Source organism: Lipotes vexillifer, unplaced genomic scaffold (assembly GCF_000442215.2).
Source record: "Lipotes vexillifer unplaced genomic scaffold, Lipotes_vexillifer_v1.1 scaffold454, whole genome shotgun sequence".
Taxonomy (NCBI): Eukaryota; Metazoa; Chordata; class Mammalia; order Artiodactyla; family Lipotidae; genus Lipotes; species Lipotes vexillifer.
Genome location: NW_006779481.1, coordinates 1,057,508 through 1,071,122, shown reverse-complemented (window position 1 = coordinate 1,071,122; position 13,615 = coordinate 1,057,508). Strand labels below are relative to the sequence as shown.

At 41.9% G+C, this 13,615-nt stretch overlaps 1 protein-coding gene across 2 annotated transcripts in view; it reads right to left on the bottom strand.

The window, feature by feature from the left end:
* The window catches only part of CERS6 (ceramide synthase 6), a 326,376-nt gene that overhangs the window by 211,139 nt on the left and 101,622 nt on the right, over positions 1-13,615 (bottom strand). For both annotated transcript variants that reach the window (XM_007452610.1, XM_007452609.1), the window contains exon 3: positions 11,847-11,977. In XM_007452610.1, the coding sequence (XP_007452672.1) occupies positions 11,847-11,977 (131 nt within the window). The remainder of the gene's footprint in view (positions 1-11,846; positions 11,978-13,615) is intronic.

Below are 13,615 nucleotides of genomic sequence, written 5' to 3'. Positions count from 1 at the left end.
CAACTCTTTCCCCTCCCTGCTGGGGGTCTGGTTCTCCTACCAGCATTAGGTGTTCACTGTATCTGCAAGAAAACCTATTGTGATATAATCAGATATAAGATGAAAATATGCAATTTCATTACATCTGTGGCTAAATACACGGAGTACAGGCATTATCAGAACGCTGCAGAATTAATCGACATGGTCAAGACTTGTATACTAACCTTTAATGCCAACTCTGCTGCTAACCTTGGCCTGGGTGTCGGTGCACCATGTGTGTGGCACGGCACAAATGGCCTCACTCACAGTATATTGCCTGCACAACAGTGTCATTAACTTTCTACACAGTTGAGCCCTAGGCACAGTGTACAGCCTCCCGTAAGTTGGCAACTGCTCTGAGACAGTATATAGGAAACATTTTAAAAACCGGCCAAATTTAAAGGGATTTTTCTGAAATACTTTAATTCGCTCAAATCATGCCAGCCCTACAGACACAGGCAGCAGCTCAACTTGCATTCAGAATGAAAATCATTGGCTTTAATCACTTTTAGCTAAGTTTTCCAATCTTCTGGACAGTTCATTATGAATTTAGATTTGGGGAGGCCTGCAAATAAACCTTAAAGACTTGCTTCCCCGATAGTCACTTGGAATCTGTTCAAATCTTCCCAAAAGGGACATGGCTGGACCTCCTGTTGCTCTGTTCCAAGTGCCCACCGTTCCCACCACCACCACCTGACATACAACACGTTCACCCCTTACATTACTAGGTGCTATACTCAAACATCAGGAGTCATATGCCATGTCCCAACTTTTAAGACAATTACAGCCAAATTAGTAATGACAGAGGATCCTTTTAAACCTCCTGTCTGCCCCTGGCTAAGGAACGTGGCCACCATGAGCTAATCACAGAAGGGTGAAGAGCCAGGAGGAAACAGAAGGCAAGCGCCACTGTAACAGCAGGAGCGGGGAGGTGAGTGCAAGGGATGGGGTAGGGTGGAAAGGCGAAAGAGAACGAGAGAGAAAGAGAGGGCAAACCAGACTGGATTCCCAAGAGGAAGCCACAAAGCACCTGCTTCTCAACAGTCTCAACTACGGTTCTCCTGATGGCAAATTGAGATACAAGATCCAGAAAACCCCAAGGCCAGGGCCATAAGGAAGAGGCCCTAGAAAGGAGTCACATCACTTAAGTATTACAGTTTATGGCTCCCTACCTAAGGTAATGAACAACTTAACTAATAACAGAATCAACTGCCCCAAACAGCCCACTTGAAAGGCAACCAGGCACTGAGAGACCCTCTCGTTTAATCCCCAGAATGACCCCATAAATAGGAGTCATCTCCCCTTTACAGAAGAGGCATCTGGGAAAGTTAAATTATTTGCTAAGGGTAACGGAGCTTGAGCCAGGACATGAACCAGGTACATCTGATTTCCATCCTCAAATATGTTCAAGATCCATTGTCCCCTTACCCCTTCGCCTGCACTTGGGAAGTAACCAACAAATGTTATGTTTAACAGCAAACTCCTGTCCCCAGAAGCCACGCTGACCTCCTAAGGCTGCTCAGACTGTCCTGGCCCCAGCAGAGAGGGCTTTACCAAAGCCAGCACTGAGGGGATCCAGCCTTACTCCTCCCACCCTCTTGGCAGAAACAAGCTGTGTCCTCCTCAGAATCACCTGGGCAAATCTTAAATCTCTGTGGTTCGAAGATATTCACTGTGTGTTCTGACATCTCTCGTGTGGTGCTTCAAAAGCCTGGGCTTCCAGAGGCACAGCGGGCCTGGCTCCCTTTTCTCATCCACTTCTGTCACATCGCTACCCAGCAGCCAGCCAAAGGCTCCGATGCTCTGAACTCAGATAGGTTTGGCATCTTTTTTGTATGCTGACATCCCTGTGAGCCCACATGGATCCTGGCCCCTTGGGGTTCCACAGGATGAAAGAGTTTTGCTCTAAATTGAGAAGCTGCTCTCCTTGCTTCTCCTTGGATTTCTCCTCTCAAACACCAGAGCCACCTCTGCTAGGGAATGTGCCACGACCAGTGCATGGCTGTGACAGGTTACAGTCCTCCCTTGGTAACCATGGAGGATTGGTTCCAGGATCCCCACGGGTACCAAAATCCTCAGATGCTCAAGTCCCTTTTACAAAATGGCACAGTACAGTCAGCCCTCTGTATTTGCGGGTTCCACAGATCCACAGATACAGAGGGACAACTGTACTATTTGTTGCTTCTCCTGTTACACCAACTTGACTAAACAGACAATTCAATGATGTTGAAGGCAGCTAACATTCACCACCCCCTTACTATGTGCCAGACCCCTCTCTAAACACTTTATATACGTTAACTCATTTAGTCTTCACAATGGCCCTACGAGGCAGGCACTATTCATATGCCCGTTCTACGAATAAAGAAACTGAAGCGTAGGGTGGTCAAACAACTCTCCCAAACATCCCACATACATCTTTATGTTAGAGAGGAGACTCAAACTCATATACTACCCGGCTCCTAGCGCTCACTACACCATAATGCTGCTGTAAACCCTATGCTGGAACCATAAATGTCTCCCAATATTATGTGAGCATAACATGAGCTTCATATTTGCTTACGTGCGATTTAATCTGCCAGAAACACTAGGTGAATATGCAGAAAACTGTAATGAGTTGACCTAAGCAGTGCAGGAGCACACAAAACACACACACACCACACACACACACACCCCTCAACATCTCCAAGCTATTTCAATTCACACGTGTTGTGAGACACATCCACCTGTGTTACAACTGTCCCTCCCATTTCAGATCACCCTCCTTCCACCCCCTCACAGCAACTTACGAGCTGTAACCCTTCCAACACTGTTTTGGACTGAACTGTATTCCCGCTAAATTCGTATACTGAAGCCCTAACCCCTAATGTGACTGTATTTGGAAATAGGCCTTTAAGGAAGTAACTAAGGTTAAATGAGGTCATAAGAGTGGCATCTTATTCCAGTATGACTGGTGTCCTTATAAGAAGAGGAAGGGACACCAAGGATGAATGTGCAAGAGGAAAGACCATGTTACGACACAGGGAGAAGGGGACCACATGCAAACCAAGGAAAGAGGCCTCTGGAGAAATCAACTCTGTAACATTTTGATGATCTTGGACTTCCAGCCTCCAGAACTGTAAGAAATACATTTCTGTTGTGTAAGTCACCCAGTCTGTGGTATTTAGTTACGCAGCCCTAGAAAACTAATATACCAACGACACCAAATTACAAGCAGACTTCAGATCCTTTTCGAGGTATAAGTGCCATATTTATTACAGTCTTTATGTATTTCTTAACCATTTAACATGTGTAGAACTGTGCTACTATTTTTATCAGGTTCCTATCTTTATTTAAAATGTGTCACTGATGATGTTTCAAGTGTTGTGCCTCGACTCATTTTTCTCATAAGCCCTGTATTGTGCTGTTATGTTTTTTGGTGCAATTTTGCATAGTGTGGCAGTTTTTAGGAATGCATATGTCATGTTACAGCACAAGTGGCTGGACTGCCACTCAGGGGTAAATGATTTATAGATCCTGAAGATAAAGCATAAAACATCATGTTTCTACAGCCTGCTTCAGGCACCCTGAGGAGGCAGGTTCTATGAAAAAAAATCTCAAGAAGGGCAGGCACCAAGCTCAGATATATAGCATGTATGTGTATTTGTGCGGGTACATCTATAGAATACAATACCATATAAGTAAAAAAAGTTAAAGTATTTATATCTGGGTGGTAGGCTTTGGAGTGTTTTTTCCCCAATTTTTTAATAAACATTATCTCTACATTTAAAAATTCTCTATAATCAAAGTTGATTGTAATGATTTTCATGATCCTGTTCCAAATCAGAAATAAATATCTTTTAACATAGACTAAACAACGATAAGAAATGGCATATAAACATATATACATTACCAAACGTAAGGTAGATAGCTAGTGGGAAGCAGCCACATAGCACAGGGAGATCAGCTCGGTGCTTTGTGACCGCCTGGAGGGGTGGGATAGGGAGGGTGGGAGGGAGGGAGATGCAATCGGGAAGAGATATGGGAACATATGTATATATATATAAGTGATTCATTTTGTTGTGAAGCTGAAACTAACATACCATTGTAAAGCAATTATACTCCAATAAAGATGTTAAAAAAATAAAAAAAAAAACAATAAGAAATGACATATAAATTCAAAAACTGGCAGACAAGAATTAAATAAGAACAGTAGGCCTTAATAAGTTGTTATTCCTCCATATACTCTGTCCTTTTCATCACTAGCCATGTTGAATAAAATTACTGGAAAAATTACAGAGCCTTGAGAAATTCAGGATTTAAAGAAAACTGACCAGCAGTACCTCAGATACATACAGCTTGGCCAAAGCATGGCCTCTCTGATATTTTTAGCAAAAATCTGTTTTCCTTAATTAGCCAGTACACATGAATTAGAGGCCTAGCCATATGCCATCAAGGAATGTGAGAGGCTTGATCTAAATGGAAAACCTGAGTTCACTTTTCACAGATGGTAGGTGTGCAGCAGAAAGAGGGGAAAAGGTTTCAAAAGCTTACTCAAGGCAGAAGAGTAAAGGGTCTATAGTTCAATTCATCAATCTTCAAAATTTCTATAGTGCAAGTGATATTGTCTTAATAATACTAACAACTTCAAAGAGGGCCTGACTGAGCTAATGAAACAGCACAGCATCAAGGCACTGTGTCCCAGAAATATTACAGATGGGCATACAGAACTGTTCTAGTGTTTCTATTATATAGTGACACTCTGAGCAATGGTGACTGTGCCTGGTACCATAAGACCATATTCTTTTTCTTGAAACTCTGACAGAACTGCTAATAGTACTGTAATCCTCAAGCAGGATTTAGCAAACTATGGCTGGCTGGCCACATCCAGCCTGCCATCTGTTTTCATATAGCCCATAAGTTAAAAACAGTTTTGAAATTTTTAAACGGTTGAAAAAAAAATTTTTAAGAATAATGCTTCAGGGGCCTCCCTGGTGGCGCAGTGGTTGAGAGTCCGCCTGCCGATGCAGGGGATGCAGGTTCGTGCCCCGGTCCGGGAGGATCCCACATGCCGCGGAGCGGCTGGGCCCGTGGGCCATGGCCGCTGAGCTTGCGCGTCCGGCAACGGGAAAGGCCACGACAGTGAGAGGCCCACATATCGCAAAAAAAAAAAAAAGAATAATGCTTCAGGACACATGAAAATGATAAGTTCAAACTTCAACATCCATAATTAAAGTTTTATTGGAGGCCAGCCACATACGTTTGCTTTGTCTCTGGCTGTTTTTGTTGAGACAATAGCTGAGTTGTAATTGTGACAAGGTTCATGTGGCTGAAAATATTTCTTTTCTGGCCATTTACAGGAAAAGTTTGCTGCTCCCTACTCCAAAGTTAAAACTGACCTCGATACAAGCCATAGATTTAAAACCATTTAAAATAGTCAAGAATAGTCTTGAACACCAAGACATTCACGGGCTCAACCAAATTTGAATAACTAGATGTGTAACTACATACCTTAAAAGTTGTTCATCGATCCAAGGACTGTTGTGTATTAATGGGAAATAATCACCATCACAACAGTAACAAAAGAACTCAATCCTGTACTTTTCAAGAACTAAGAGGTCGTCCTTCAATTTTATGATTCATTTTTTCCAGACTCAGGATCAGCATCAATGAGCTGCTTATCATATATCCCAGTACTAAAAAAATGAAGATGCCATTTCTCTAGAAGATAAGATAATACTTCCTTATTCTCCTCTTCAAAAACTACATCGATTTTCAGGAGAACTTTGGTGGTAAACTTTGTAAATGATGTCATGATCTGATGGAAAAAATAATCAAAGCTCAATTTTCTCTTTGGCAAAATTTCACCCATCATCAGACTGTAGAATACATGGAAGATTCTAAAACAGTTTACAATAATTCAGTTGGTTTTTTCTTGCAAACAGGTGGTGGGGTTATAAAAACTTGTTGAATATATTCACCACACAATTTCCTGAGATCAAAGACCTAAACAGCCCTATTCCCTCTCCCCACCCCCATCAATTATTAGGCTCCACTTTCTTACTGAGGTCACAAGACAGCATTGCTGACTTGTCCAAGTAAAACTGCTACCAAATAAAAATAGTGACTGAGTTGGTGGCTTGAGGGTAACTAGTTAAGCAACTCTTTCCTCTTTGCTGAGTTATCCTTACTTCAGTGGAATCACAAATTAAGAATATCAGAGAGGGGCTCCTTTGCAGAAATAAAGTCACAATTCCAAAAGGGTCCCAGATTTCGGTCAATCTCCTGCCACTGAACAGAGCATCCAACTATGGCAGCATGTGGGGTAGTTTTAATCAGCATCAACTCTAAAATGGAATTCCTAAAGAAAAGACAATCTTGGGCCCTCATCTTACAATAAGAGTCCACACGGAGCAAACTGCAACCCAAATAAATTACAGTTGACCCTTGAACGACACAGGTTTGAACTGCACAGGTCCACTTACATGCAGAATTTTTTTCAACAGCCAATACTAAAGTACTGCCCTATCCAAATGCAGAACCATGGATGCAGAAGAACGACAGATATGGAGGACGAAAAGGAAAATCACACAAGGATTTTCGACTGTCTGGAGGGTCGGCCCCTGACCCCTGCTGCTGTTCAGTGGTTGACTGTAGTACCAATCTGTGGAGTGTGAATACTCCTTGCCCTATACTTTCAGGTTAACATATGAGACATTTATCTGTCCAGTCAATTGGAGACTGATCAAATGAAAGCCATATATAATATGTACTCCTGATGAGTGCTATTAAATGTACTGCACAATATTCAAAAATGATGAGTGTGGGTGCCCTCAATGAGAGAGAAGCCGTTTATTCTGAAAACTTTATTTTTTATTGAAAATATTATTTATTTTTATATTATCTTGATGCAGCTGTTGGAGAAGTAAAGCCAAGCTTCAGTAGCATCAAACTGTGATCCCCCAGCTAAATGGCTCCCACTTAGAATCAGTTTCTCCTAAAATGTCTCACATGCTATCTCATTTTTACAAATCCTTCACTCCCTCTTGAAAATCTCTATTTCAGTTGCCAATAAGGATTTAAATGCTTCTGGAAGAAACATTCATCAAAACTAACACAGCTGTTGATGACTGACATCAAGCATGAAGGAAAAAAAAAAAATCACATCCATGTTTCAACACACTACTTGCTGAACAATTTCTACTTGGTCCATCTGTATTAAATGGGTGTGCCAAAAATTGGACACGCCAGCAGATGGCTACCAGCACTGTTTGGCATGCCTACTGGTGCTGTTCTACACTGCCAAAAGACGAACTACGACTCCCCTGAAGGGATTCTATAGTTTCTAAAATAGTAACTTATGTAACAGAAAAACTATAGAATCTTTTCATTTGGGCTCTAGATCTACAAGCCCCAGATTTGTGCTGTCCTGCTTTCTGATTTGATTTTTAGTAAATCTGAACAGCAGTCATCTCCTTTCAGAGATTAGTGGTTCTTTTTTTTTTTTTGAATTGCTTTATTTAAATTTTACAAAAACCTGATTAGAGTTAAGTATGTAATTATAAGTCCAGTAACAATTCTACAAAAATGCACATACAATGCCAGAATTTCTTAAAAGTAACTAATATCATATTCTTGTTTTGCATTAAACATGTAAGACATGTCATGTCTTCCTTATGACAGATTAGTGCTTCTTAACCAGGCATGTGTTATCATATGTACTCAGGGTATTCCTTCCAAGGTAGATATATCCAGACCCCACTTGGGTCACCACACTGGATCAGACATCATGGGGTGCAGCTTAGGCATGTGTATTTTGAAAAGCACACCAGATGGTTGTAAAGGGCATCCCTGGTTAAAAACAACTTTTCCAGATCGTTTTTTATACTGACAAGCAAATAACTATGATATACACATGTGTACACAGAGACCAATATAATTCTGCTTAATTCCTCAGGGTGTTGTCTAAATGTTCCCTTTTGCCATCCCAAACTTTCCTCTGAATTCTTGCCTTTGAAATTGTCCCACTGTTCGGTCATTTTCCCAGACAAATTTTAGGCCATACGGTGTGTATATTAGGCACTCTTCATTTTGGGAGGCAGGATGCCAACTTAGATCGGCAGACCATTCCAAAACAATGCCTTCGTAACGTACAGTCAGTTAACAAATGCTTACTCAGCAGAGTCTATATGCTGTGGTAAAGGCTGAGAAGAATGTAAGAAAAACAAGATGCGGTTCTTGTGTCCTCAAGGAGCACGTGTGAAACAAGTAGGGTGAAAATATATAGACAAGCTAAGAAAAGCTAAATGATCACATAAAGAAAGCATGTTGATTCAGTATTAAATGACTAGTACTTACAATAAAAACTCTTGAGAATTCAGAAGAACTACTGCTTACTCCAGACCTAATTGTCATGGCACGTTACTGAGAAGGCCTGCGGTTTGAAGAATGGGCAGGGGATAAATAGTTGGGGCAGAGGAATGCAGGTGTTCCATGCCAGGAACATAGCACAAACCAGGGCAGGAATGAGAAAAGTATGGACAGTGAAAATACAGCCCTCTGGAAGGAAGGGGGTCATTTGGGTGACTGATACCAAACAGATGGAAGCCAGGTTCTAGCTTTCAGACTAAGGAAGCTTAATATTTATCTTAGAGTTGTAGAAAAATGATTAAGTTTTTTTTTTAATTTATTTATTTAATTTATTTATTTTTGGCTGAGTTGGGTCTTTGTTGCTGGGTGTGGGCTTTCTCTAGTTGCGCCGAGTGGGGGTTACTCTTCGTTGCAGTGCACAGGCTTCTCCCTGTGGCGGCTTCTCTTGTTGAGGAGCACAGGCTCTACGCGCACGGGCTTCAGTAGTTGTGGCACGCGGGCTCAGTAGTTGTGGCTCATGGGCTCTAGAGCTCAGGCTCAGTAGTTGTGGTGCACTACTTGTGGGCTTAGTTGCTCCACGGCACGTGGGATCTTCCGGGACCAGGGACCGAACCTGTGTTCCCTGCACTGGCAGGCGGATGCGTCACCAGGGAAGCCCCAAATCATTAAGTTTTAAAGTAACAGATCATGGAGACAGTAGTATTTTAGGAAAATTATTTTTTTTTTTGTAGCAAATAAAATATCTATGAGTATGAGATAAAGAAGAGACCTGGGAGAGCAATTAGGATCGGGGCCATAGCAGTTGGCTTTACAAAGAACTAACGGAAGTCAGTGGCTAATTGGGTTGAGTTTCCAGCTGTAACAGAATAGAGGCATAAAAATAGGAGAAAAAGGGAAGTCAGGAGTAGAAGCAAATCAGAGTTGCCTGGGGGAGACAGCAGAACGATGGCTCAAAAAGAAACCTCTGCACTGGACACATGGCTTTGGAAGTTGTTGGTGAGAGGAGAGAACTTCTACAGAGAGGGTGGAAGATAGGATGAGGGAAACAAAGGGTTAAGCTGGAGAAGGAGCCCATTAAAGACCCAGGGAAAATGTAGAATAAACAATGCAAACAAAGGTCCTCGGAAAGGCAAAAGTAAAACCTAGTGGCAACTCAGAAGCCAAGGAGGAAAAGAGTTTCAAAACAAAGTTCATGGGGCTTCCCCGGTGGCGCAGTGGTTAAGAATCCGCCTGCCAATGCAGGGCACACGGGTTCGAGCCCTGGTCCGGGAAGATCCCACATGCCGCAGAGGAACTAAGCCCGTGTGCCACAACTACTGAGCCTGCACTCTAGAGCCCGTGAGCCACAACTACTGAGCCCGTGTGCCACAACTATTGAAGCCCGCATGCCTAGAGCCCGTGCTCCACGAGAGAAGCCACGGCAGCGAGAAGCCCGCCCACTGCAACAAAGAGTAGCCCCCGCTCGCTCCAACTAGAGAAAGCCCGCGCCCAGCAACAAAGACCCAACACAGCCAAAAATAAATAAATCAATCAATAAATAAATTTATTAACAAAAAAAGACAAAGTTCATCAACATAGTCTTCTGAAACAGAGAGGTCAAGGTCACCAGTATGGACTCAAGTTCTAGTCCCAGGAACCCTGCTGTGTGCCCTAACGCACAGCTGACCTTTCTCCTTTAATCTCTACTGCCTGTACATACCAACCGTACAGCACACATATACGTTTAGTTTTTTAAATCTATCATGGAATTTAAAAACTAAAATATCTACACATATGCAGATATTCTGTCACATCTCATACAAAGCTTCTAGAGGGAAAAAAATCACAATCGATACTTTACACACCGTCCACCCGCACTGTGCCTTCACATCACCATGCCTCCAGCTATCATTTAGAAATAGTTTTAACTAAGTATTAACTATGACCATCCTGGTGATTGTGGTATGCAGATAAAGACCAGCTAAATTCAGGGAGAAGACACATACACCAGTACAGTGTCAAGCCTTGCTATTCCAAGTGTGGTCAATGGACCAGTGGCATCACCTGGGAACTTGTTAAAAATGCAATTTCAGCTGCTATACCAGACCAACTGAATCAGAATCTGCATTTTAACAAGATCCAGGTGACCGACTCCTACGCATACTGGCCTAGAAACTGGTGTCAACAGTACAGTATGCAAAGGGAGAGCACTGAGTTACCAAAGAAGTTAGTTGGACGAGGGGTAGATGGCACATGAGTTTCAGCGCACGGGCATGTGCTTAGATGTTACTTTGTCTGCTCAGACTTGCAGCTCAGCTTTGGGGCCCAGGCCCTTTGCATATGTGGCACAACCAGGCCAGGAAACAATTCCGGCTTTTGATCAGGAACCCAGATGCATAAATCTTTCTTCCACTAACTGCCACTAAGTTCATTATAGGAAGGGCTTATGCAGATTCTATCTGCTAGGTTGTTTTTCCGGGCTTTATAAATATTCTGACCTCCTGAAGACCCTGTTTACGCTCCCCATACTTATCCAACCCTAGGATTTATGATATTATTCTGCCTCTCATTCGTTTCTCCCATAAAATTAGGTCCCCCTCTAGGCTTTAGATTGCAATTGCTAAAATACCTTTTCAGAAGGATTGAAAGCTAAACCTGAAAATGCAACTTTAACCCCAAATGGAAAGACCTACACTGACAGCATTGTTGTTTAAGTGACCAGGTGTCAGGGGAAAGCTCCCAAAGGAAAGAACCAGTAGACAAAGGCACAGTCATATCTCAAAGGATGAAGACCAAATGGAGCAACAAGTCTCAAAGCAGAATCTTCCCTTCGTTGGGGATGCGCTCGATGCTTCAATATTTCTTTCTCTAACTTTCCTATAGATATATGTATTGAGCGTCACTATTTCAAAATATCTCTGTGCTCGAAGAGTTCTCTGTGGGTCTTTTATTATTTATAACAGCTTTATTGACTTATAATTTACACACCATGAAGTTCACATTTCAGAAATGGAAGAGACTTTCATTCCATCCCCCACTTCAAGCAATGCTTCATTAAACTCATCCAGGAATATAATACAGCCATTTCTTAAAACTCCAGGAAGACAGGCCATCATCATGAACCTCCGATAATATATCCTAGTATCTCAGCTTTTATCAGTGGAAAGAACATCTTGACTAATCCCCCTCTATTAAAATTCAAGCTATAAAAGTAATGGCATATGTTAAAGGTGGCTGATTGAAAATACCACTGTAGGCCCTTGTAATATGACTGTTGTGTTGAAACTCCATTAGGAAGCAAACCTCATTTACTGCATCCAAAGTGGAAATCACAAATTCCAACAAACTACTACCCCCCAGTTTTTCATGGACTACTTTCTTCCACCAGATGGCATGCTTTTGGGGGGCTGCTGGAGCCTGCACTGAGCTGTTATTTTTCACCTCAGGGATGGGATGAGTAAGTTAGGCAGGTTTTTCTTTCAAAAAGAAAAACAGCAACTCACATGCTCTCACAGAACCTCTTCAGTGTGCTTGGCTTCTCCTGGTTGCGTCTTTGTCGGAACCAGCGTTGAATGCTGCGAACATCCCAGTCCAGCTGCTTGGAGAGGCCCTCCAATCTCTTTTCATCAGGATGCTATGAAACAAGGTACCAGGAAAATCATTTTCATCTTCACCATGAACAGATCTGCCCTTGTCTATACTGGAGATATTTGTTTTTCCTGTATTTTCTATCTGCTACTGAGATTTCTATATTGACCACTGAGGACCGAGGCCTTCCATCAGCAGCGTGAACGTAAACAACCACTTAGGACAAGAGAAGTTACTCATTATGAAACAACACTGAAAAATATGAGTCTCACTCTAATGCTGGTACTTCTTACAGCAACAAAGGTTCGATGGAACAGCCAGCTGGCCGAGTTAGCTCCACCAGCCTTCAAGGAAAGGAGTTAGGTGAAGGTGAATTTGCAAAAAGACATCACTCAAATATCTCACTTTCTAATGAAAACATGCCGTACCCATTATCACATATCAGGATAACGCAGGACAGAAAAAAAGCAATGGAATAATCCCCAAATACCTCACCTTAGACTAAGGTACCAATTCCACTTACAAACCATGTTTTCTCTTCAGTCTCCCCTCTCCCTGGTTCTTCACACATTCCTCTTCTATTCCTTTCTTGGTCATCCTTTTGACCAGAACTCCATCAAACTTTTTACAATGACTACGCATTACCTGAAGATGCAAACTTGGTAAAGTAGAAAGAGAAACTATCAATATTTATGCTTTGCCATATGATGACATTACTGTGTTTCTTGCTCTCATTTCTATAACATTAGGAGATGACAGACATAGGTTCAACTCCTTGTTCCAATGAATTCTCTGAGCCTCAGTTTCCTTACCTATTCAAAAGAAGGTTATTTATCCACCTAAACGGTGGAATGTAAAAATGTATGCAAATCTCAGTACGTTAGTTCTGCCCCTCCTCTCTCTTCAGTGTCTTAGAGGGCATCCTGCCAACAATTACGTGAGGGCGACCTGCCGTACAACAAAACTAAACGGAGTTGGTTCCTCTCCTTTATTTATTCTACCTTTGCTTTACAATTAAGGAGATGTTAATAATCAGAGGACAGAACCAAAAATGGGGTAGGGAAGGCAGGCCAACCAGCTGTCAAGTTATAAGGGCGGAATGTACATGTGACTCCTTTTTAAAGCCTCTCAAGAAATTCACAGTGTCAGACACACAGGAAACACAGCAAATGGCCTTAATGTTATGACCGAGGTTATAAAATGTGCTGAGCTTGGGTCTGTAAAAGTTATTTGCGAACTTTCGGTGTGGCGTGTACTTCGAGGTGTTTTTCTTAGAAGTTAGGACACCGTCTACACTCTCCTTCCATGTCTCTCAATTAAAAATACGGGAGAGAGAAAATGCACAGCCTACAATATACCTTGGCTATACCATTTTCTTAAAGGAATTTACTTTTAATTTTCATTCATTTTCTAAGTCTATTCAATAGGTAAAGCGTTCACACGGTTCACAAAATAAAAATCATCCCCAATTTCTCCTTCCATTTTGTTCCTGTTCTCTCAGTTCCTACTCTCCCCTTCCTACCAGGTAACAGGTTGTTCAATCTATTTCTTTCCAAAGTTATCTTACCAAATATAAACAAATTTGAATATGCATTCTTATGTCTCCCCACCACCACCTTCACACAAATGGTTCTATTATTCTGGACTTTGGATTTTTCACTTTACAGTGTATCTTGGAACATTT